The sequence below is a fragment of the Erithacus rubecula genome (genome assembly GCF_903797595.1).
Source record: "Erithacus rubecula genome assembly, chromosome: 3".
NCBI lineage: Eukaryota > Metazoa > Chordata > Aves > Passeriformes > Muscicapidae > Erithacus > Erithacus rubecula.
Window position 1 is genome coordinate 74,247,704 of NC_136689.1, and position 26,137 is coordinate 74,273,840.

At 34.2% G+C, this 26,137-nt stretch overlaps 1 protein-coding gene across 12 annotated transcripts in view; it reads left to right on the forward strand.

Annotated features, from left to right (window-relative positions):
• CDH18 (cadherin 18) overlaps positions 1-26,137 on the forward strand; it is a 478,444-nt gene that overhangs the window by 321,035 nt on the left and 131,272 nt on the right. For 11 of the 12 annotated variants that reach the window (XM_079299710.1, XM_079299712.1, XM_079299713.1 and 8 more), the window contains one exon: positions 6,485-6,965. In XM_079299710.1, the coding sequence (XP_079155836.1) occupies positions 6,738-6,965 (228 nt within the window). In that variant the 5' untranslated portion in view covers positions 6,485-6,737. The remainder of the gene's footprint in view (positions 1-6,484; positions 6,966-26,137) is intronic. The other variant, XM_079299717.1, reaches the window with a different exon arrangement.

Sequence of the window (26,137 nt, forward strand, 5' to 3'; positions counted from 1 at the left end):
TAAAAAAAAAAAAAAGCCCTAGAAAACTCAGGGTATTAATGCTGAAAGGAAAGTCATCTCTGGTCTTATTTTCTTCATTTTTCAGTCTCAAGATATTATTAACATAATATAATATTTTTACAAAGGAAAAGATCTGACTAACCTTATATGCTAGAAATAAAGAAGAATCCACACTTGTGCTGGGTTAAAGGTTTAGGTACAAATTGTCTAAAACCAAATGTATAATACAAATATGAATAAACCCTCTAACTTTCAATTGGTCTTCTGAAAACTACTGAAATAATTAAAAGCTATTTACTTATTCAGCAGCTATTAATCCAAAAAGATGTCAAAGCTTTATTTTCTGTGATCTTTACAGAATAATAAAATATCAGTTTTTGTTCCTTCAAAACTACTGGAGCTGAGTTATTGAAACAAGAAATATTTATTTAGAAAAATATATCAATAAATCTTATGAAATATATAAATAAAGGTAAAATAAATATTTGGAAATAGTATCTGCCTCAAATTAAAGAAAAATTGGAAAGAGAAAAAGAGAAAGTTTTAGACTTAAAAAAATAGCCTGGACTGTGAACTTCTGGAGGAAATCCTAGATGCTACAACCTGTAGAATTAATGGAGGCTTCTGACATTGTCTCTGTGGAGACACCATTTCCAATGGTGTCTCATAAGTATGGATTTTTTAATGCATATATATCAATCAGGATGGTGTTGAAAAATCCATCACAATTTGCTATCTGAAATAATTTAAAATTACTTAATGCTAACTCTGCAGCTAAATGCCACTGTTACCATTGAAAAATCCAGTGGTGAGAGAAACTTACTTTTACCTTTGCAGTGGCTATTTTTTTTTATATCTAATTACAACATTGGGGCACGTAAAACCCACATCTGTAATGACAAATTGTCTTTATGTTATATAAGCTCTTTTCAGAGGACCAGCTAACTTGCCTAGCCATGTGAAAGATTTCTCTGTTGTTTTTGCTGTTTTAGAATTCCCAAAAATATGTGTTTTCCTTTTCTCTAATAGTATTCCAGGATATGGCTGCTGTTCTTTGTTTCTTCCTGAACTTTTAGTATAACTGTTCCTTTCCTTGTAGGTAGATAGGAGATAAAGGAGGAGAAAAAACTAAAAAGGAGGGAGTTTCTTTTCCTATTCTTGATTTTCATTTGGGCAGTGTCAGCAAGAGTGATGTACTCATCTAAATAATTTATTTTGTATAATGTCTTTCTCTGATTGTAAATTGAGTCTAAGAATATTCCAGATTTTTGCACATACTGCCTAACAACCTGTAATCATTAAGCCTCTACAGTTGTCCTTATACTGTCTTATTTCTTTATATGATATATATTTTAATATTTAATTTTTTGTATATCAAATGTATTAGCTGTTGGCTTGAGCTATATGTGAAATGTGGAAGTTAGAAGAGCTTTTTGGGTAATGGAATATAAAAATTATAGGGAAAAATATACCAGCTTTGTACTTCCCTTGCCAATTTCAGCATACCAATTCCCAGAAATCTATATTCCTCGTAGAATTTTGTTTCATGATTTTTGTTCCCAGTTCATGATTTTTATTCAACTTTCTCTTGAACTGTATTAAATATATTTCTTACATTTCATAGACATTGTACTGCTGCATTTTTTACATCTACTCTGACAGCTTCAGCTGTTTCCACTTGAACTTTCCAATCTACTTCTCTGTCTTGATTTGTTTTCCAGTAATTTCCAGTAATTTCTTTTGTATCCTTTTCTATCTTTTCTCATGCTATTTATTTTTTAACAATATCAGATTGTTTGTTTGGGTTTTTTTTTTTTTTTTTTTTTAATTACCCTTTTCACTCTTTTCTTCCCACAAGAGAATTTCTGTTTCCGTATGTGAAAGAACAACCTTTAATTTTCATGGAGGTGACTTTATTTTTTTTCTTCTTGTGATTGTTTCCATTTATTTTGTGGAGCTTATGTAGAATAATTTCATAGGTGAAGTAATAGTTGGTACTAAGTTACTATAAACAATTTTTGGAGTTTTGTGAGTAGATATGCTCTTTACCAAAATACTGTGTGTAAATGGGAAAGAGTGGTACAACAAATAACACCCCTTGATACTTACTGTATAGCCATCAGCTAAAATTGCTGACTTAAAAAGGTGGTGAAAGAGACATTCAGTGCTCTTTCCTCTCTATTTCTTTAGGAAAATGTTCAAGTTCCAGAGTGGTAAGGACTGTCTCAGAATAGTAATATATCTACAAATAAATTTAGCAATAACTTAGGAGTTTGATATCTTACCAATTAATGGGAATTTCCTTATGCTATTGAAATAAAAAAAGAGTCCAGTTACCCATTTCTTGAAGCTATGGGATGATTCCAGAAGATTTCTGTAAGATATGTCAGTACAGAACTATAGTCAAAACATGTTTGGTTATTGGAATCACTGTGAAATTATTTCAAGAGTATATTCTTAGTTTTCTTAGTTTTCAGTCTCAAACACATAGCTTCAACTAAAAACAACAGAGGGAAGACAACAACATGTAATAGAGTTTTAAATGCGTAACAAAATGGTTTTGTCACTGCTTCTTTCAGATTGACTATCATGTGCAGAAGACAGACAATTAATTATACATTGTGTCTCTATTACCTAGGATGAGAAGAACTTGGTCTATCACTTTATCTTGTAACTTCCCATAGCTCAGCTCTACTAGCCTTGGGAAAAGAGAATGGAGATCAACTGTAGATGAACAACTTTCCTTCATCTGCCTAGAAATGTCACTTTTTTTCCTGCCAGTTACCTGAGGTCTTCAGGAATACTGTATATTCTCTTGACAATCTATCAAAAGCTTATTCAAGGGATATCAAGAAAAATCATTCAATTTTCCTTTCTGGTACTAGTGCATTATTCTGCCTTTGGTCTCCAGGTCATTCTTTCTGCAGTTCTGAAGGATATAACATTGGCAATAAACAATAAACACAGACAATGCAGGAAGTAAGATTTTTTTTTTTTTTTCTGGGAGATTATTTACCTACAAAGAATGATAGTGATTTAAAACTGTTCAGATTCTGATAATTTTTTTTTTGCTTATTTTTGATAAGAGGAGATTTACAGGGCAGAGGGCAGAGAGAGAAGTCAGAAACCATATGAGCAATGCAATTTATGACAAGCTCCATAGCTAATTGTCACTCTGTCTCCATGGAAGTGAAAAGGGATGTATAAATGATAAGTTGAACTGTGCTAAATGTGCATTTGCAAAACTTGATCATTCAGTAGAATTCAAATGTGGGTCAATTTGATGGAAGATAGGGGACACTGAGATTCAGGGCAAGTACCTGTTATAAAGCGTGCATCTCCTCATGGTGGTGAAACATGCACATTTTGCATCACTGTGCTCCTATTGGTTTCCTGAGAATTCATTATAGTGCCCTAAACTAAGCAGTAACTACTGTGCTGTAATGATTTCCAGCAATGCTGGAACTTTCCCACCTCATGTTATTTAATTATTTATTTTAGTTTTAACTCACTCTGACAGTCTCTTGAGCTGCACAACTCATTTTCATGAGGGCTCCCAGGAGATGCCTATAACACAACTCTACTCTGCAGTTGCATGCATCCTTATAACAAAAGCCATAAATCAGGACACTTACATTGAAGCTACAGGCAGGAACAATGAACAGGCAGCATCTCAGTGTGTTAGCTTCAATTCAAAGGATTTCAGAAAGTTAATTTCTTTCCCCCCCCCCCCCCCCCCCCCGTTCACACTTTGCTTGTCTAGTCTTTATTTTGGTGTTTCTTCTGTGTTAACTGGGAGGTGTTTCCATTTGAAATGTCCCCTGTAGACACACTGTGCAATCTTCATGGAAGAATTGAGGTTTCTTTTGGGGTGAGAGTCAGGTTTCCATTAAACACTTATTCTAGGCCTTTGGTAGGAGACTGCTGAATAAGGATCTTTATACTGAGCATTAATTAGTGTTTGGGGAAAACTAATTCATATGTTGAAGACATAAACTTCTAAGTATGATTTTAGCAGGAAGTAAGTATCATTGTAATGTTTTGTTCCTGCTGCTGTCATTATTATTCTTACTGGTATTATTATTGTTGTTATTATTATTACTACTAAGTATGTTTGTTCAGAATAAAGGATTTTAGAATTTTAATTTTTGGTTCAGGTGCTTAGAATGAAATATCTTAATTGAATTTAATGAAATAGTGGTTTTACTAAATAAAAAAATGTATTGCCTCCTAGTTAGTGTTATTGCTAAGATGAACAGATCTTTTATAAGATGAAAGAGCTCTTCCTATTTTGCTGTGCTTTTTTATCTTACTTTTTCTAATACATTTGAATATGAAATTTAATATTTCATATGGATGACTTCTGAGAGGGAAGAGAAACAAAGTTCTGTTTAGTAAATCTTGATTTGTTGGTAGCTTCTGCACTCATATTTGACTTTTTTATGAGGCAAGAGTTTTCCATCACAACTATCCTCTCAGTATTTGTGAAAGAAAATTTAGCAGTAATAATCTGAAATACATTTTAAATATGTTGTTCTGAAAAATCTCAATGCACTTTACATACCATTTTTAAGTTATTACCTACTGCTTGTGGTTCTATGAATGGCTCCCAGGCATTTCTCAGGATGGAAAACAAAGGGAAGAAAAATAATACTTGAATGGATAAAACTAAGGTGTTAATACTTTTTTTTAGATACCTCTTAGTTTTAATGTAAATCTAAAGTATAATGATGACTAATCTATTTTAATAGCTTATCTGTATATATAGAAATCTATACAAGGAGACTGCATGCCTCAAGGCAAAAAAAATATTTATAACAAAATTTAGCAAAGAATGCAGAAAGGCAAGGAAACTAAGAAAGAAGCAGAATATACTCAGAAACAAATGTGAAATCCAGAAAGGCTGGATTGTATCCCAATCTAACTTAGACATCATACCACTTTAACTGTAAAAAAAAAAAAAAAAAGCACCCTAATAAATCACATTTGAACTTCTTCATGTTATATTAAGCTTTTCTGAGATGGAATACCAGGATTTTAAAGGGAATGGTGTCTGTCTTGGACTTCATAGGGATTGAGGGGAGACTACAGTGCTGTGGAAGCCAGAAGTAGGATAATGCTAAATGTCTAAAAATTTATGTCTTCAGTTGAAAATGCCATACAGAGTTTCTTTCTGAGCTCCTGCCCAGCCACAAGTGACTGAGTTTCTTTCTTTATTTCAGCAAAACTCACTGTCCTGAACTGACTACTAGCAATGGAAAATATGTCCTCTCTGTGTATTTATAATGTGCATTAGTCTTAAAGTATTCTTCCATTTTTCTGATGAGGAATTGTTCTCAACTAAGAGGTTTGAGTTTCTGTTATTATTATGGACTTGAGAGAAACATAAGTTCAAAAAAATTGCAGCCAAAAGACACTTAATATATTTTCTTCCACTGTAGTATTTTTCTGTCTGATTTCTAAATTCTCGTTTGGTTCTCTTTAGGGATTTTGAATTCTGTTGGGTTCCTATGAAAACTAGAAACAAAATTAGTTTAATTTTGTTTCTGTTTATGTAGCTTAGGTTTCTGTTTATGTGTCTTTATGATACTCAAAGAAAACCAGTATTGGAAGATTCCAATTTTTGTAGCTTCATTTCTATGTTTTTTGACTCCGGATGGACTGACTGATATGGAGATAATTTTTGACAGCATCAGAAAACTGAACTGAAATGGTTACCTTAATGTAACTGTTTCTCTAAGGTTGAAAAAATATTTTACTTTTAAAGTACTTGGCTTTAAGCTCTACATCAACTTCCACATATATTCACATTGTGCTATTGTAGTATAAAAGGTTACATTTTCCTTTTTTTGCAAAAATATCGTCAATATACTCAAAATGCAACATGAATATATATCAAAACAACATGAATTTCCTGTCAGTGTGATATAATTTTATGATGTCCCAGACAATATTGGCTGGAATTTATATAAAGCACAAGGCTTAAAAATGAACATTTTGGCTGAAGATTCCAATCTGTATGCTCTAGTATTGACTCAGAATTTTCAAAGCCCATTTTGGTGGCATTCTTTCAAAACCCATCATATACTAGATATTTTTCGTCCTGCTGCATATCTGTGTGGTGTATATAACATCAAAAACTCATGTGAAATGATTTAGGGGTTGTTACTTGGTGACACTGTAGCAGTGATTTTGTTCTACTGCCAGACCAGGTCAATGATTGTAGGTAAAAGCCAAAGAAACTGTTCCAGGTTTTAATGATGTGAGTGTTTTCACAGCTTGTAGGAGCCATGCTAATTCTTACTGTATTTTAATATAAACAATCAGAAAATGCTTTCACAGGAAAGATTGAAAATAAATTTTTGTTCTAATTACAGTCTTTGACTAACTGCTTAGTGCAACTCTGAGTGTAAGCTAAGGTCAGAAACCTGAAAATTGCTGGTTTTAGTGATGAGTAAGTGTCTCTCTTTCCTTTTCATATTAGATAGAAAATGGTCGGCTGTGGAACTCTATTGTGAAGACCTCAGAAGAAATACCAATTTTTCCAGTCAGCTTTTCATAATGTAAATATATTTTGAGCTTTCCCAAATGGGCGGCTAAACCATGACCAAGCAGAAAAACCCAGTTTGGACTGTATTTCTGAAGCAGACTTCACCTTCTCTCTCGGGACCTTATTGAAGGATTACAGCTGAAAAGGACAAGAGAAAGAAAACCTTGAACAGGAATCTTATCCTACAATGAGAATTACAAGTACATCTTGTATCTGCCCAGTCCTAGTTTGTCTCTGTTTTGTGCAGAGGTGTTATGGAGCTGCTCACCATGGCTCCATCAAGGTGACCAGAAATCAAACCAAACACATAGAAGGCGAAACAGAAGTGCATCATCGTCCAAAGCGTGGATGGGTGTGGAATCAGTTCTTTGTTTTAGAAGAACACATGGGACCAGATCCTCAGTATGTAGGAAAGGTAAGGTGGTTATTTTCTTTTGGCTTTGGTTTGTTTTTTCCGTCCCCTGAAAGGTGGCACTGGTAAGAGGCAGATCATTTATCTCCTTGGATGCACCTCCTCTTATAAAGGAAGACACCTCTTGGATTGTTACATGTATTTACAGTGAACTTGCAAGTTGCCTGTGTAAATTGTGTTTATTATCAAAAAGATAAATAAAAGTATATAGATTAGGATAATAAAAGGTGATAAAAGAGTTTTCCTTTTGAGCTCAGCTGAACACAGAGTGATCCTTTCACATCAATTTCCAGAACCTTAAATACATGGGGTCACTGCTAATGGCTTTTCCAGACTATTTCAAAATTATATTGAGTTCTGCTCCAGGGAATATCACAAATACAGTCTGAGATCCATAGAGTATTCATTCCACTCTGAGTGTAGGGTGAAAAAGGTTTCCTCCAAAAGGAAATCCTCTGTGTCTTTTTTCATACAAGGAGACACAAGGTGTGTTACTTGTTAGAGTTCCTCAGAAGTCAGTGAGAACAAGCCCTGCATTTTTGTTCTGATGTATAGAATGAGCTACAGACATAAAGGTCAGACTAATGTAATTGAACTGAAGCCTAGCCAGTTGAAGTCTGATTCATCATATGTAATGTTGTCTGTAGAGCTTGGGTTTTAACTTTGCATTAAATAACACAGAACTTTGTATATAGCTTTAACCCATGATATATGACAGAGGAAGTTTTGCTCTCCCTGAAGACTGTCTTACTGCATTATGATAGAATTGTTTTGTTACATAATCTACATGAGTCTTAATTTCCTTGATGAAATCAGAGAAATACATAGAATATGAGGGGTAAAGGAAGATGGTTAATGAGGAAGAGAGCATGGAAAAAGAATTATTTCATTTTAGTTTCCCATGAAATTGGGAATTCTGAAAATTATATTGTAGAAAGATATTCAAGGAAACCAGCAGCTTCTGAAATCACAGATGTCTGGTAGTGAGGGCTTCCAAATTTGAGCAGTATCATCTGAACTAAAAATAGGAAGTGGAACAACTGTATTTAAGAGACTGTTAACTCAAATGCTGGGAAAAAAACATTCTGTTATGCCAAACTTAGTAAAATACTAAGCATTTCAGAATGCCAAAAATTATTGAGGCATGTGAAGGAAATGTAAACTGAGAAAGGACCTTTCTAAGTGGAGGTGGTGATTTTCATTAAAAGAGAAGCTTTTAAAATGGATATGGGGATGAGGAGATATGCCTTCAGACCACTTTACACTGAATAACATTTTCATAAATTATTTTGGAATAGACACAAATTTTGCAAAAATATCATTGATGCAAAGCTATGCAGGAGAATCAAAACATTGTCTGGAAGGGCTAGATATTTTGAATATGATTTGGATATAGAAATAAAGAGTAAACCTTGGGAATACAGAACAATTAAATGAATTTCTGTTATACATTAGTGATTTATTGCAATCGAAAGAGGAAGAGAAAGATCTGTCTACCACATCTAATGTCATGCCTTAAAGAAGGTGAATATGATACTAAGCTGCAAAAGCTGATGTATAAAAAACAGAGATAAAGAGCACTGAAGCCATTGTGGAAAATAATGTCAACCTGTTTCTTATTATGGTTATTTTTTGGCTGAGAAAAAATGGATTTATATGTGAAGCTGTACAGGAAGAATTGAACATTGTGACTGGTATAGTAATGGAGAATAAAATATTTTGTTTGTTTATTATTTCCACAAATAATAGGGGAGGGCACATAATATTCTATAAATACACCTCAGAAGAAATGAAAACTAAAATATATTTAAGTTAATTGCAGTTTTACTTGAAAAGACAGGATTATGTTGGCCATGAGTTAATTTAGATTGAAAACAAGAATGTCAGATTCTGAAAGAGGCTACTAGCAGGAACAGAGAAAACATAAGCTGAAGAGTTTTCAAAGTGCAGCATAATTGTCATTATGAAAGCATTTATAGACATGATTGCATGCCAGAACAGAAGCCTGGATTCAGTGAGCTAAAGCATGGTCCCTTTCAATTTTATGTTCTTATGATACTATTATATATTTCCTTTCATCCCCTGACCACCCTATTAATGCCACATTTACAGAGATCAATGAATAGAATTTCTTTCAATCCTTTGTGGTCAAAATGTGACTGCATGCCTTGTTTGAGGACATTTCTCCCTCTCCACTTGCCAATTTTTCTCCCATTTTCCTCAAATAATTCCCTCTGGTGCTCATAATTTTCTACTGTGAGTACTTCACAACATTACTAGGCTTATCTTTGTAAAAGCTTTGTGGAACTTAAAAGCAACTGTACTCTATTTTCCATTTGCTGTGGTTATTCTGATGACCTGATTTGAAGAAAGGATCAATTATATTAGCTCAGGCATATACTTTTAAATATTAAAAAAAAAAAAAGAGGGGGGAACCTAGCTGAGGTTATATTATGACAGGCTCATAACATTATGAACCTGTCATAATATTAGTAATTTGCAAAATTTCAGTAGTGGTCCTTTAACATGAAAACCAGATATTTTAGAAAAATAGATTTTTTAACTAATATTGCATTTAATTGTACACACCTGATTAAGGTCTCATTTTATGTGCCTTTAATTTGACAAGTAATTTTCACACAAAGTCCCTCAGTTATAAAGGTAGTCAGTGCCCTTTAATTCCAGGCTTCTGTTGGGTGGCATCATGATGTCAGTTCTGTCAATTGTTAATTCTGTAGGCTACTCTGCTTCACTGGTGAGAGTTTTGCTATTTGAGATCTGTCCTTTGACATATTTCACACCAAATTTTGGAGTAACATCACAGGAAGCAGAGTCATTACGTACAATGATGTTATAATGCTCACAGTCATTGTCATGGAAATGCACAGTGAGAACAAGAATGGGGTAGGCCTGCAATGAAAATGGTGAGCTTTCTCATTCTTAGTGTGAAATGACTGACAAGAGGATGGATTAATTCACTTCCACCATCATAAAAACAGTGTTAGGACAACAAATTATCATTGTTTCAATATCAAGCATACCCTCATTCCTCAGTCATTATTCTTTTTCTCTAAGAAAATGTCATTTGGAGAGTTGAAATCTGTATAGAATTAATCCTTATTAAACATATTCACAAGGTTTATCTAGGAACATTGAGGCACAGGTCCTGGAAAAATGAGTTTATTATAGAAAATAGAAATGATCCTTTTGCAGATATTGTTTGTGATTCTCAAATTTTTGAGCTGCTGTTACACTTGAGGTAAGTCTTCAGTGTTTCAGGGTATGTTTCGCTGATGAAAGACCCCAAAAAATAGTTTTGTATTCAAAAATGTATTTTTAAAGTGTTTAAAAACACAGTGACTTCTTTTGCCAAAATTTGTTTTATTATTTCTGGTCGATTTCTGGAAAACTTCTGAATAATCAGTGGTATCTGGAAATGTTAGTTCAGAGAGACTGTTCACCTGCAGCTATAAGTATGTGTGTGCATGTGTCTGTGTGAGTGTGTTTGCAATGCAGAATCTGTGAAAATTTGAGTAAGGAAGATTAAATATCCTTGTCTCAGATAAATACTTTGAATGCACAGACTGAGCTGTCAGTTAAATGAGACTTCTTGTCTTTTGTGTGTCTCTGATGTAAATTACTTCAATGAAATAATGGCCATGAGTGCAGAAAGGGGCAGGGTTAGCAAATGCACTGTGATGAAGCATTTACCTACTTCACCAGCTCAGAAGAATGAAGATTTTCCTGTAGAAATCTAGAGAAACTTGGGCTAGCACTGTAAGATTTTACATTTGTCATTTGTCATGACTGACATAATTTACATTTCCCTTGCATTTTCTGCATATTTCTAGGTTAGATAGCTCATGTCTCAACATTTGAAAAAATATCAAATGAAGAATTTTAAGAAAGAAGTGAAGTGGACTACATGTTTCAGTCCATAACATTCTTCATTTTGAATCCTCACACCTCTGTCTCCAGAGAGTCTGTTCCTTCTTAAAAGAATATTTCTAAAAATCAGTTACAGTGGAAGCAAGTAATAACTGCACATTTGCTGTGCTTTTTACTTTGGAGAGGGAAGTAAATAAGCAGTAATAAAATGAAGATCACTGTGGATTTGGGGCTGAGTCATGCTGTTAAGACTGAATAGCAGAGCAATGTGATGCACAAAACTGACAGTTTATCTGTGAACCCTTTAGATCTCTGAAATACCAAACCTATGCCTCTTAATCCACTTCAGATGTCTTCTGAAGTGTAAATAGGAATGACTCTTCAGGTATTCAAATCTGTATCTGTTTTTGACTGTTTTTTTCTTCCCTAATTTGGGGGGGTGGTACTTAACTTTGTTTTTGCATCTTTACCTGTAATGCTAAAACAGTTTCAGATTTATGTTGATGTAGGAGATAAGGAAGTATGGAACAGTTGGAAATGAGTGTGAATACATGGAGGAGGAGAAGAAAGTAACAATTTTTAATATGCCTTGAAATGTTTGTACTGAAAGTTAGATCAGGAAAGTAATGCCAGGTGTTACATTAGATCTACAAGATAGTAATTCTTTTAATTTATCATTTTATTCTTGAAAACATAAATAGAGCATAACAGACTTGTCATTCAAAATTGCTTTTTCAAAGTAATATGTGACATGTCATTGCAATAAGTTAGTTCTAATACAAGACAGTGAATCTAATCTTCCCTGACCTTGTCAAGAGAATTTCCCATCTCTGATTTAATTACAGCAAGTGAATATTATATATGTTTTAGAATAAGTGCCAAGGAAGAAACAAAATTGAAGTTTAACAATTAAAACACTTTTATTCCATTTTAGAGGTTTACATAAAATAAAGTGTGTCAGATGTTTCAGCATTTTTATCACAAGAAAATAGTTCCAAAATTTTTGATAAAAAGGAGTTTATTTTATAATAGAGAAAATTAAAAGGAAAGTGTAGATTACATAGTCTGAATATTTGGCACATGAAATTTTATTCTATACCTAAGGAAAATGCGTTATCAAGAATAATGTAACGAATAAAGCTGAAAGTGGAATCTCTAAATATTCAAAGGTTATTTGGGGGAAAATCAGATTCAAGAGAAGAGATACTTTTCATCAGCCCAATCAGTCTGACTTCCTTCCACTGTGTCCAGCTATGTCTGAGGTTTCCTGAAGTATAACATTGACAGGGGCATTTGGGCTTGAGAGACCAACCAAAGAAACAGAAAAGCATGTACATATTGAAGTTCAGTCCAAGTCCAAAGAAGTAGGATAGTGTTTACCTTGTTCAACTTCATTTAAGTCAACATGAAACTGCACCAAATAGCAACTGGCTCTTTTATGTCAAAACAGCTACATTAAATCTTGTGTGTCAAAGTAATAACTGTTTTTTGTAAGGAAGCTTTATAGAGTCTGTCAGTTCTATATTGCAGGACATTAGCTCTCTATGTGGATGGAGACTGTTATTTAAATTAATGGTTCAAAATAATTTTGTCAAGGTGATCTAATCCTCCCTGAAGTTAATATGGACTGAAGAACTCAGCATAAAACTTTATTTATTTATTTATTTATTTATTTATTTACTTACTTATTTATATCAAAATGGTGAAAAATGGCCATATAATCGGTGTCTGTTGGAAAAAAAAAAGAAAAAAATCCCATAAAGAAACAGAAAAACAAATAAACAAAACCAAAAAAAGAGCTGTTACACAAATTACATCCATCAGGTATAGCAGTGAGGAAACAAAGATAATTCTGCATCTTCATTATATTAATCCTGATCTTAGTAACTTTGCTTTTTAAGGATATCTGAAATCTAATTGTAAATCAGTAGGTAATGAAGCTGAAGGTATGCTGATAAACTCAAGTGTGAATTAACATGTCAGTTACTTCCCAAGTATCTCCTTGATCTTATTTAAAGGGAGGTGGTCATTCATGTTCATTGTGTAACTTTCAACACTCACATGCCTTGCTGTCTTTTTAAAGATTCTGCTGCATCATTTTGCTATCAAATATAGTTTATCAACTTATTCAAGATTGATAGCATATTCAGGATTTATTTGCAAAATTAAATACTATCTGGACATACCTTGTTTAAACACTAACAGGAACACTTCTGTTGAATGATTCAAACTATAGTCTAAATAATTCCATTTACTGTATAACAAGTTACAAAAGTTTAAAAAGGTGAAGTAAATTGAGCATCAAAATTAGGTCTTTTTTCATCTAGACCAGTGTGACAAATGAAACCATGCATAACATGCTTTTCTGGTCTGCTTTTCCAAGGTGAAGATGCTATAACAGAATAAGAATTTCAGGTCTAGTGGTTTATTAATTACTCTCAAAATGTCTAAAAAAAAGGTGAATATGGGGCTAAACTCAGTGGAGGTAGCCAAGCATGATTTATGTACCATATTCTGTACAGCTGTAAAGATAATTACTCAGATTTGTTGATTTTGAATGTGGTGACTTCTCAGTAATTGCTTCTTTGCCTTAGAAGTTAGACTGGCTAGATGTTATCTTTCAAGGCTCATAGAAAATTTACATCTAATGCCAAATTATATTTTTTTGTGTTCTAGAATACATTCATATATCTTAATGGCAATAAAAATATGTGAGACAATAAAAAGTGAAGCAGGAGAAATAAGGTTTAAATCTAAAAGTTCTCTGTATTTCTAATCATATAATACCATCTATGAAACTAAAATCATAGTGATGAATATTGAGATGAAATGCATTTGTAAATATGTTTAATTTCTAAAATACACAAGGATTTTTTCCTTATTGTAGTGGAAAACTCCAGCCTGTAAAAACATGAAAGCATTATTTCAGAATAGGATTTTTTGTTTGTTTGTTTGTTTTTCTGCCTAGCTGGATTAGCTCTAGTTGGTTCTTGGCAAGGAGTTAGTTCTCATTTAAATAGTTATTCCCTCAAGTTTATCATCTGCAATTTTAACATACTTTAAATAACAATAGGAAGAACAGAAGCATCTTTGTTTGGAAAGAAAGCACAGAGGTGATGTCCTCATTCAAATTATGTACAATGGTTTACAGTCAAGAACCTGAGCAGTGATAAATATTTACATCTGAGATTAGAGCAGAATAATTTTAAAGTCATCTTTGTATTCCTGTGGTCTTGGGCCCATTTGCTAAAAAGTCTGTTCTCTCCAGAATTTTATTGAGGTTTTCTAAAAGACAGGTTGCCTGTATGGAGCTATTCAAGACAGGAGATAGGACTGTTACAGAACTGTCTCTCTGCAAAAAGGTATTATTAAAGAGTTTTGGGAATAAATGCACCAGAAGAGCTTGTCCTAAGTCTGTCATTGAAGAATAGTGGTGTAGCTGTTCTATATTGGAACATTTGTACCAGGTCTTCAGTTTTTGCCTTACAATATATAAAAATTTTTCATATTACATAATTTTTATTACAAAAATTATTACTTTTTTTTTTTCAGATTACAAACAAACAATATTCCAATCGTTGGAGTTTATAGTTTGCATTGATAAACTTACACTTTGGATTTAAGTCAGGCTTAGTGTATAATTAATTTGTGTGGCATGAGATCTTTGTATGTCCTTGTCTGTTTTGGTGTCAGATATGTGTAACCTTAACTGTTGCCAAAATGTTTTTGTCTTATCATTTTCCTGTGAATTATAATAATTGATACTTCAGCTCTCAGTATAGAAAAAGACAACTTTTCAAAGTTTCATATGAAAGAAGTACTGATAATTATAGTTCTAATGAAGAGATATTTTCATAATATTCAAAGGTCCCACTTGAGACATTCTTGTGATACTGATAAAGGAGATGTTCTCCAACCAACAAACCCCATCTTTGATATTAAGAAAGCCCGTTCAGAAAAGGATTTCTGTGTATGCTTGCAAGGCAAATAGAAATGCCTATAACTAATATAAATAGAATCCATTTTGAAATGCATGATGCATTTTTACTTTTTTTAGTAAGCTTTTTAAAAAGTGTTTATGCTATATATATATATATATATATATATATATTACTACTTAGGATTAATTATAAGTCTTAATTGTAAAAGTCAACAGTGGCCTAAAGAAGTATAAATTTTGATTTCAAAGTATTACAGAAGCAATGTTTGCAAGCTCTAGGTATACATTCTATTGGAATGCCTTGGGTGAAATCATGGCAACCTAACTTTCAACAAATCAAAGAGCATCTAACATCTGTATGGATGTTTCAGATGTAATATTAAAACTATGAAAACATCATTATTCTTCTGACTATAATGACAAAGTTGCTGATGATGTGTTGAATGTGTTCAGATAGATTCTAAGACAGGCATATTACAGCAATGATGGGAGACTTCACTCACCCCCTGGAGTACAGGTTGAATTTTACATTGATCTTGAACCCTAATATCAAAAGGCTCTAAGCATAAAAAATTTCTGCCTCATTAGTTATCTAGTCATCAATCTGAAAAAGAGGAACTAAATCTAAACTTAAGTAACGCATGAAGCAAAAGCAAAATACCCAACAGAAAGATATGAAGGGCTAAAGGATGTTGGGTTGACCAAATCCTGCAGCAGTCAGGGCAAATAAAGGCAGAGCTTTTCATAAAAGTCTATTTCCAAATAAAGAAATAGAAAGGACTGAGAAATCTTAAATGCTAATTGTAAAGCAAAATAGCCTATTAAAGTGACTTTGAGGAAAAACTGGCAATAAAAAATCCTTTAGAAACACAAGGATGTGTAGCAGAAACAGGCTGCTTTAACAAAAGACACTTCTGGGACATAAAACATCTAAACAGAACAAAACAAGACTGTTTCAGGAAAGCTAAAATAATGCTTTTTGATCTCTTTACTGCAGGAGACCTTGAACAGTTATTTTATCAAAGGTGAAGTCTCAAACTGAGTCACTGTGGGAGAGATTGTGAAGCAAATCAACAAGTGAACAGTAATTATCACACATACCTGCTGCAGTAATCCAGGAAGAAATAGCTAACCAAATAACTTTGGTATATAGATGTATAAAACTACTTTGGTATCTGAGGTCCAAAGTGGGCAGCTATAGCAACTCAGTAAACAATCAAAAAAGAGTCTCCAAAAAATCCCCCAAACTTGTGTGTGGGGAAAGCAATACCCACGCACTATTTGTAGGAAGCAGAGTGAATAGCTAGGTGACAAATTTTATTAATCATGTGAAGCTGAGCTGAAAAAGGAAAAGACCAATCATAATGAAGTCCAGCAGAAAGATCTTCCAAGAATGACTGAAATTTGATAAAGATGAATGAGACATGTGAGCAGTAATGGAATTGAGTACTTTTAACTGTGTTGACAGTTGCCACTCATTGTAAGGACTGTGAGATTCTGTGATCTCTAAGATAAAACTCCATCAGCTAAGTGTTTGGAAAGAATCCAATGAACAAATTGAATATTAGAAATAATTGGTAAGGGAAAAAACCCCACAAGTATCTCCATAAAACCACTGTGTGCCTGTATCTCAAATGCAAAATATGGTATTAATTTTCTTATCTTTTTCCCCAGCAAAAGAAATATTTCAGAGAAGAGCTACCAGGTTGTTGTAATGTACAGGACAGTCTCTGTATGAGAAGTAAATAATTAGATTATTAGCCACATTATTTGATAAACTCCATGCTTTTAATTAGCAACTTAATTTCCAGATTTTTTATATTCTTTTATAGTTGTTGTCTTTCTGGGTACAGGACTTTTTATGGGAAAGGATGGCTTTGGAAATCATGTAATGAACACCTGAATAGGAGAGAACACTTCAGACTTAAAAAAAAAAAAAAAAATAAAAAAAAAACAAAGTGGGTTGGGCAGTAGCCCAGACAGTTTTAAGTAATATGAACAAGTAATGGTTTTTCACTTTCTTTCCCTTCTCTCCTAGCAGTAGGAGTCATACAAAAAAGCTGCCAAATCCATAACCCCCCAGAAAAAATTACCAACTAAAAAAAGAAAGATTGACAGACCAAAAATAAAGAGAACAACGCAGTTGTTCATGTATGAAATTGGTGAAACTGCTTAGTATAGCATTATTTGATATTTAATGTCACATAAGTGCTCCTAATTAGTCTCTCAATAATGGAATGAGGTAATTCAGCAGGTAAAAACTATGGTCCATTGGCAGAAAGTCCATGCATTCAATAAATCAGAGCTGTATGACCACAAATACAGATAGCTCAGATGAATGTTAACAAAAATCGCTTTTGCCTGTCACACACCTATATCACAAGGATTTGTTGTGATACTAAACATTACTGCAAGCTTGATTGTGTCAGAGAATATCAGGGATGAATTCAGAATTTCCAGTCCATACTCCCTTCTTAGAAAATCTTTCCTCTACATGTCTAAAAGAGCACTAGCAAGTCTCATTTTACACTTTTATTTGGAAGAAATGGTTTCCAAATTCTCTATCTACATTGCATGATAACTTACTGACATCATTCTTTCCAAGAACAAGCAATAGTTTTCATACTTAAGGAAAACTGACAATTTAGAGTGACTCTTTCTAAGTTTTTTTTTTTTTTTTGTTTTGTTTTTTTTTCAATCCTTAATCATAAGAATAATGTAAAATTTGAATGTAGGTTCCAGGTAAAAGCCGAAAAATGTGTATTATAATGTAGTACTTCTTTAAATATTGACTACAGTTTGTGGAGAAAAAAATCCAACCCAAATCAAAAAACCTCTTCTGTGTCACAAGTGGCTAATGATGCTAGTTCCAGTTTAGTGCACCGTTTAGGAATTAAATAATATTTTTCTCTTGTTTGATTTGTTTCTTTCCAGTTTTGACTTTAGGGTATAGATACCAGATACTGTCAGCAAACCAGATCCCACTGAGAAGTCTCTGTGTGTGAACCCTAAACCAGTGACACCCATGTTTCTTCTATACACTTACTCAAAAGTAAAGCACTCTTAGGTGAAAAATCCATAATTGCTCTTTATCGTGGCCACTTTTTACTTATAGAGCTATTAACTTTTACCTTGGTCTATATTGTCTTTTATCTATTGTATATTACTTTTCTCCTGGAGAGTCAACTGCAGAAAGTGCTAGTTTTTATAAAGTGACACCTCTGCATCTCTCAAGTGTAGTTCCCTAACTTAAATAGGGATATTGGTTAATAAAATTACAGAATATGCTGAGTTGGAAGGGACCCACTAGGATCATCTAAGTCCAACTCCTGACCCTGCACAGGAACATCCTAAGAGTCATACTATGTGCCTGAGAGCATTGTCCAAACACTTCTTGAGCTCTGTCAGGTTTGGTGCTGTGACCACTACCCTGGAGAGCCTGTTCCAGTGCCCAAACACCCTCTGGATAAAAAACCCTTTCTAATATTCAGCATACACCTCCCCTGACACAATTTCAGGCCATCACCTCAGGTCCTGATACTGGTCACTACAGAGGAGAGATCAGTGCCTGCTCCTCTTCCCCTAAAGGAAGTTGCAACTGCAGTGAGGTCTCCCCTCAATCATCTGTTCTCCAGGCTGAATGGACCAAGTGACCTCAGCTGCTTCTCATACAGCTTCTCCTCCAGACCCTTCACCATCCTTGTAGCCTCCTTTGGATACTCTCTAACACTTTAATGCCTTTCTTAAGTTGCACCAAAACCAGCCCCCAGCACTGGAGGTGAGGCTGCCCCAGCTCAGAGCAGAGCAGGACAATCCCCTCCCTTGCCTGGCTGTGATGCTGTGCCTGATGCCCCCCAGGACAGGGTTGGCTCTCCTGGCTGCCAGGGCACTGCTGGATCATGGTCAACTTGCCATCATCCAGCACCCCCAGGTCCCTTTCCATGGCACTGCTTTTCAGCATCTCATTCCCCAGTCTGTCTGAACATTCACGGTTTGCCCATTCCAGGTGCAGGAATGCATATGACCTAATTAGGCAGCATATACAAGTGTGCTTCAGTGGAAATCAGATGGTTAGAGTAATGTTTCTGATTCTATTACAAAACAAACATACTTTTGAGTAGAAATTTTTTTTTATGTCTACCCTTTGTAGCAAACCATGATTTTAAAAGCCCTAGGGAGAAATGTGATACTAGTATCAAGCCACACAGGCATCCCAGAGAGAATGTAAAGTTTCCCTTCTGGCCTAGTAGATACTAAGTAGTAAGTCAACTTACAGTTTTTTGAAAATTGAAAGACCCAGTTCTGATATTTATAATAAGTACCTTTCCCATCCTTCCCCCCTCCCCCTCCCATTAAAAAAACAAAACAAAAACAAAAACAAAAACCCACACACAAAGAACAACAACGCAAAATAACAACAAAAACCTGAGAATGTAAAATTGTAATAAGGCAATACGCTTATTCCAGAAAAATTATCTGTAATGTTTCAGTCTCTTGAATACCAAGTGCAGAAAAAGATTCTTCTCTGTGTGGGAGAATGTTCCAGTTTGCCAGCCCTTCTGATTTACCTTGAATAAACTTCTTTGGAAAGGTTCCCAATTTCTCATGGTATTCTGCTCTGTTGAATTGTTGCCAGTTACTGTATTTTCTAACACCTGCATGCCTCCCCCATCATCACTGCTATTAAGGAAGTGGAGGTAAACTTTTAAAAATCTGTTCATAATCTGCAGAAATGCTTTCTCCTCAGTCTTAATTTTTCGGGTGGATTCCATTCAATTCCTGAAATTCCTCACATTGCAGTTTCCATTTCCAGTGATCTCTGGCTGCATTTCCTTCTTATCTTCCTTTGTGTTGTTTCTCTTGTAACTCTAAAAGATCACCTTGCTCTACCTTCTTGTGGATCCTTTGGAGCCTAAGAAGATTCAATCTCTGCATTATCTGGGCTCCACTGGCACTTTATGAAAGATTATATAAATATTGATCATTATGTATGTGGGCACTAGAACTTGAATGAAAGCTATCCATTGCATCTTTTTGCAAATCTCTTTCATTCTGAAAAATACTAAATAGGGATATAATGTATGTTTCAAGACTATATTTTACATTAATATATTACAGCTACAGGTACTGCTAGTGGGAAGCAAGATAGGAAAAATGTGAATGATTTTGGTTTGTATTGCCTACAGTCTTGCATCCAAAGATTCTTGGGGGATATCAATTAATTCACCTTCACAGCATTTTTCTGAATTTTAGTTTTAAGATTACTCACCACATATCAAGAAACCCCTTCTCTCCATTCCAGCATATATTAATTAAAATAAGAAAACTTAATAAAAATATGTACACATGGAGTGGCTGTCAGTTTTCCTGGGTTTTGTCACCACAACACAAATGTATTTCTCATCAGACAGATGCAGCCTTGCCACCAGTGTCTATTCAAATACATCTGAAAGCATAAACCAAGAACACAAAACAAGGGACTTGAACAAGCAGAGTTTTACCCTGAAGTGTTCATCACTCCACTGAAGCCTATAATTAGCAGGTAGTCATGCAGTATAAAAGGGAGCTCTGCACCTCCCATTTCCTTGTTTTCTTCTTCTTTGTGCAGATTTTGTGCAGAGAGAAATCTGTATCTCTATTGTCTTGTTCAGAGAACATAAGCACTAAAGTGTTGGAGATCTGCAGCTTTCCTGAGAGTAGGTGTAGCATCTCCTGTGATAATTAATAATATCTACTGTAACATTAAGATATTGTAGAAGTTTATGCGGTTACACTGGGTTTTGGGAAAACTCTAGCAAACCATACTAATGTGAATAATCTGAATTTCACAGACTGACTTCTCATCTGATGTAAATGGCAAATCACTGGATTTTTCCTCTAAATTGTAGCTGATAATTTTGACACATTTGTAGGGAATTGTATACAGTGTAATTGTATATTGAAATCTGTGTCCTAGTTGGTGTTTGTTTCATTCACCCTCTGATGACTTTTTGGCAGAAATCAGTAAAGAATTTAGTGTGTGAAGCTCTCCCAGAGGGGAAAACATGATTTAGCTTCATATAGTAAGATGTTTTAAGGAAGCATATGAGGTTATAAGGTGACATGTAGAATTTGGTTTCTCTTCTGTTAGTCATTGAATAATATCACGTGTGGAGCAAAAATGCATTGGAAATACATAACACAGGTTACAGGAACAAGAAAAAGTGCAAGTGAAAAAAAGACTGGAGTGGCCACTATTCCCTGTCTGTAGAGAGTGATCTCAGATCAGCCAGATTTCAGGCATGAAATTACAGTGGTTAAGGTATTCCATCATTTTTTGAAAGCTTCCTGCTTTGGGTCAGTGTTCTAAATTCTGTCCCTTTTGCAGAAACATAGATGTCTTTAGGCTTTATATTAGCTACCTATATTAGTTACCAAAATTTTGAAACAGATTAAAATGCTTACCTACGAGAATAAATGGATGGCTTGTATTTACATCTACAGAGAACAATTTTTGTAATTCCCTCGAAGTTCCCATATCTGCAGATCCCTAAGATTATTTTTTCCCTTGTTCCTTTTCAAGTTAAAACAAAAGAATTGTAAATCTGAGATATTAGAGTTCTGAAAAAATGAAGTTGAATTATTAAAGGTTTGGGCTTCATCATAGTCAGTGTTTCTACTTTCTGAGAATTTCACAGAACCCTGACTAACTTCAGAAAATTTCCTAAGCATTGAAGAAATGCTTTATGTTTTTTGCAAACATTCAGCCGATTATCAGATGCTAAATATGGAATTGACTTTTGTTTGATAGGTCTTTGTTATGTGACAGTAGCAGGATCTGGATGAGCTAATGGATAAAATAATGTATGTATCTGAATACACTGGGAGTTTCAGAGAGTGTAAAGGAACAATTCTCACACGTTCTGCAGAGGTGAGATGCCAGCAGAGGACACACTGGGAAGCTATGTGGCTGGATTAATTGTGCATGTGAGACATACAACAAATAGAACTTGATTAATTAATTAGCCACCATGTTTGTTGATTAGGAGAGTGCAAATGTCTTGATTTATGGCCTTTAATAGTGAACTTATTTTCCTGACAAGCAGGGAAATTGAGAACTAAAGACATTTGTTCGTAAATATTTATGAACCTCTACATGAGGGAGGAGAAATAAGCCCCAGTTCCATTCTGAATTTAACTATATGACTGGAAAATTAAATCTGTATTTTAGGAGGAGAGATTTCCTTTTCTTGCTTAAACTGAAATGTGTAAAACGAAGGCCAGTTTGATATTCTGTATAGGTGTCAGTGTTCCTTTTTTTTCTCATTATATTAAAGGTGTCAAAAATATTTTTATGGGTCAGATTCTGACATGACATTTTTACATTGGATCTGAATATTATCTTCTGTAGAGATACTTTATTTTGTGGATTCATGTCTTTAAATATTGGATGCTTTCTATTATTATTTCCTCTTTTGTTTTCACAAATGCTCATCATGTTAAACTGCCTATTGATATTTTTTCCCTTTCCTCTGCCTTGAGGATTTATATGGTGTTCTGAGAACAGGGTGGCAGTGGAGGGGGGCTGCAGTGGAGTCAGGAGGTGGAACAGCAGGGAAAACTGCTGAAGGGGACTGCTAAGTCCCTAAGCAGACTCTTAGGTCTCAGACTGCCATAAGGAGCACTGCAGAAGTGCATTCTCTCATAGCTCAGGGCAGCCAGAACTGCGCCACGTTGATCACTAGTGAGTCATTACACAAGACAGGTAGAAAGAACAAGGAACAATTATGTGCTAAAGAATGTGACAAGATGGAAATAACAGCCAGAACTGGAAGCATGAGGACTGTGAAAGGACAGTAAGGCTTCTAATCAGTTTTGGCTTCACTATTTATTTACCATTAAGTTACCCATTGCAATTTTGAACCATAATGAATGATCCTAATTTAAATTACACTCTCACCTCTCTGAGATCTTTGAATTGTCAGAACAATGGAAAGGATTTTTAATTAAATAAGAGTCAGTACTGTTACCTTTTCAATAGTATCTATTAGTTGATTAGTTCTACTGACTGACTTTATCTTCCGCAGTTTTAGCATCACCTTTTTACAAAAAGTTAAAAAAATTAAAATACTGGGTTTAGAGTATCCAGCAGTGTACAAGTATCCAAGAGCTTTAGATTTTTTCCTTTCTGTTCTACTTTGTAGCTTTAAAGGGGAAAGAAGCTTTTGTCATTATTTGCTTAAAAATGAAAAAATGTGCAACTTCCCTAAATGGGAGGATGATCAAGCATTTAGGAAAGTCTCACCACTTTGTTGAAAAGATAGGCAGGAGACAAAATTACACATATAGCAAATAAGTATTTAATTTATGAGTTCAAAATATGCTATTTTATTTAAAAGTTCTTCCATAACTGTCACCTCAGTAAAAACTTCTGTTGTCTTTTTCAGAAGTGATGAATTTTTTCTGATGACCTTGTATTGTGTGTTTGAAGACTGCAGCAGAATATTTCTCTTTTATGTGTGTACATAAATATGATTAAGAAAGACAAATAATTAACACATAATAAATTCTCTAATGCTAATATTAGTGGTATGATCACACTTTTTTTTTGTATTTAAGCCCCTTATTCATATGGGACTAACCCTAAATATAAGAAAATGAATAAATGTTATTTTTTAAGACTTGCACCTCCTTAGAAATATGAACAAGAAACAACCTGCCTTGTTCCTATGCTTGTGGTTTTTTGCAGATTTTATTTGATTAAAGAAAAAGTGTTGTGGTATTATTTCAGCACTCCTGTCTACAAGATAAATTAAGTGTTGCTGATGTGTAATGAAATAATGATTCCTTGGAAAAAATAGACCCTTTTTCTACCCCTTATAAATGCTACCTTTAAAAGTTAGAGTATAATTTATTCATAGAATTGAACCTTTACCTTTCCCTAATCAAGGAAGCATAACAGATTGAAATGAGATGATTTAAACATGAAATAGCCAAAATGCTTTCTAAAAATTAGAAAGCCACAGAATTTTAGGTCAGGAAGAAACATCAAAAGATCATTCATTCCATAATGATATCCTGCTATGACTAAACCTTTTCTAGCAGTTTTCTCTATTCTGTCTCATTCAATCAGTACTCTTTTGCATCATCTTGTTAATTTCGTTATCCCTTTGTTCATTCATTTTCTTGCATGCTTTAATTTTTGTGTGCAGGAGGGGGGGTTTTTTTTGGGGGGGTGGGGTTCTGCTAGGGTTTTTGTTCTGCTTTTTGCTCTGTTTTAGGGTTATTGTTTGGTGGTTTTTTGCTTCTTTTAGCTATTCTGTTGGTTTTGGGGGTTTTTTTTATGATTTTTTTAAATTTGTTTTTTTGTTTCTTTGTTTGCCTAATCCAATTTCCCATAAGCCAGAATTACTTGGATATTAAGTACTGAAACTACATTATCAAGTTAGGGATATTTGAATGGATTAAGTAGAACTATCACAAACTAAAATGGAATAATATCCAGAACGAATCAGATCAAAACTTTTATCTGTCTTAGCATGATTTTTAAGTGCATAGCTAATATTAGGACATCAGAAAATGTCCCAAGATTCTCTGGTGTGATATCATTTATGCTGGACATTCCAGTGCCCACCTGATTTTTTTTTCTGGAGCCCCATAGCTAATGCCTCTTTTTCCATGCAGAGTCTCCTTGGAGAATTCCTATATGAGTGTCAGAAAAAGCGTTATTTTAAATACTTGGATATTAGGAAGTATTTTTGATAATCTAGTCCAAATACCTCACCAGCTAAGGTTTTGAAATATGACTTCCCTCCTCCTTTTGCATGAGTGAGAAAAGCAGAGCTGTGAAAAAATTTGTTCTTCTACCATAATAAATAATATTTTTATTGTCAAAATTATTATTAATATTGTAGAAGATTGTCCAGCATTGGTATTTTTCATGACTACAACTAGTCTGAAAAAAATCTTGCATTGCTTACTAAATACATACTGGACAATTCCAGATATTGAAGGCCAGATGAAAAATCTTTTGTTAGATGCATTCAGTATAGTAAGCTGTTCTTGCTGCTTGTCAGGAGTAAGTGTGAAAAACCCATATTCACTAGAAAGAAATTTGCTGTTTTAATATCAGGTAGTGTTTTGTTCCTATTTCACAGGCCTTCAATTTTCCCTGGAACAAGTTTTAAGATCAAATGGAACTTGAAGAATAATTATTTATATGAGGAGGAAAAAAAAAATAAACACTCACAAAACAAAGCAAGAGGTGCATGCAGTGTAAGAAGTAAAAACTACATAGACAGAGGTAAAGCGACAACATTACTGTTGTAAGCTATAAATGGAATTAATCAGAATCTAGGTGTACTAATCCCAAGTGTGGGCTATGGAACCACTTTCTGGATTTTTATCAATTATATTATGCCTTCACAAGCCTTCATTTGTCCTTGAGCATTTTCAGAATTTTGCAAGCAACTATTCTCCTCACATGCTAATTTGAATAACAGCATGATACTGAAAGCACCACTTCTAGTGAGGGAATAAATGACAGGCAAGCTCATATTTTACTGAATGTGTCCTTGGTGTCTTTCTGCAAAGCTTTTATCACAACCATATCATGTGCTGTAAGATGACTGCTGGAAGCTTTCTCCTTTATATTAGAAATTTATGTAGAATTGTGGAAAATGTCTTCACTCCTCATTCCAAAGAAATCACAAAATGTGAATGGAATATTCTAAATATTTGTATTTCTAAGCTCTCTTTCTCAACTTTACTGAGATTGTGTCTATGCTGTATATATAAATATGTGTACAACTGTCTTCACAGAACTAAATGTGGATATTTTGGTGGGAAGGGGCAGGTTGTGTTTTTAAATGAAAATGCATTTTTTGCCTGCTGATGGAGCTTTTGGATATGTTTAGGAAAGGCTGAAACACAGATGGTGCTGAGACAGAGACCTCCTTAACTTTGAATTACTTACTTTAATGAAAATTCCACTTTGGTTACCCTAATTCCAAAACAAACAACTTTAGTTTTGGACTTACTTCTATTAGAAAATATGTATATGTTTCTATAACTCTCTATTCATTTCAGAGTTTTGCACCTGGTCATACTTCCAAAATTCTCCATATCTTTCAACAAAAAAATTGAAATGCCAAAATCTTATGTTTAAATTTTCATATGTCCTCGGCATGACAGTTTATCAGTGCATTCAGTGTGAATGTTGCTGAAGGTAGAATTGTAGAAACTTCAGTGCACATGGAGCATGCAAAAAGGAGTGTTACAGGCTAAGATGAATGCAAGAACAGAGCAAAAAGTGGGAAAGTGAAGAAGCATGATGGAACTCTTTGAAAGATAGAGGGATGTAAGATAG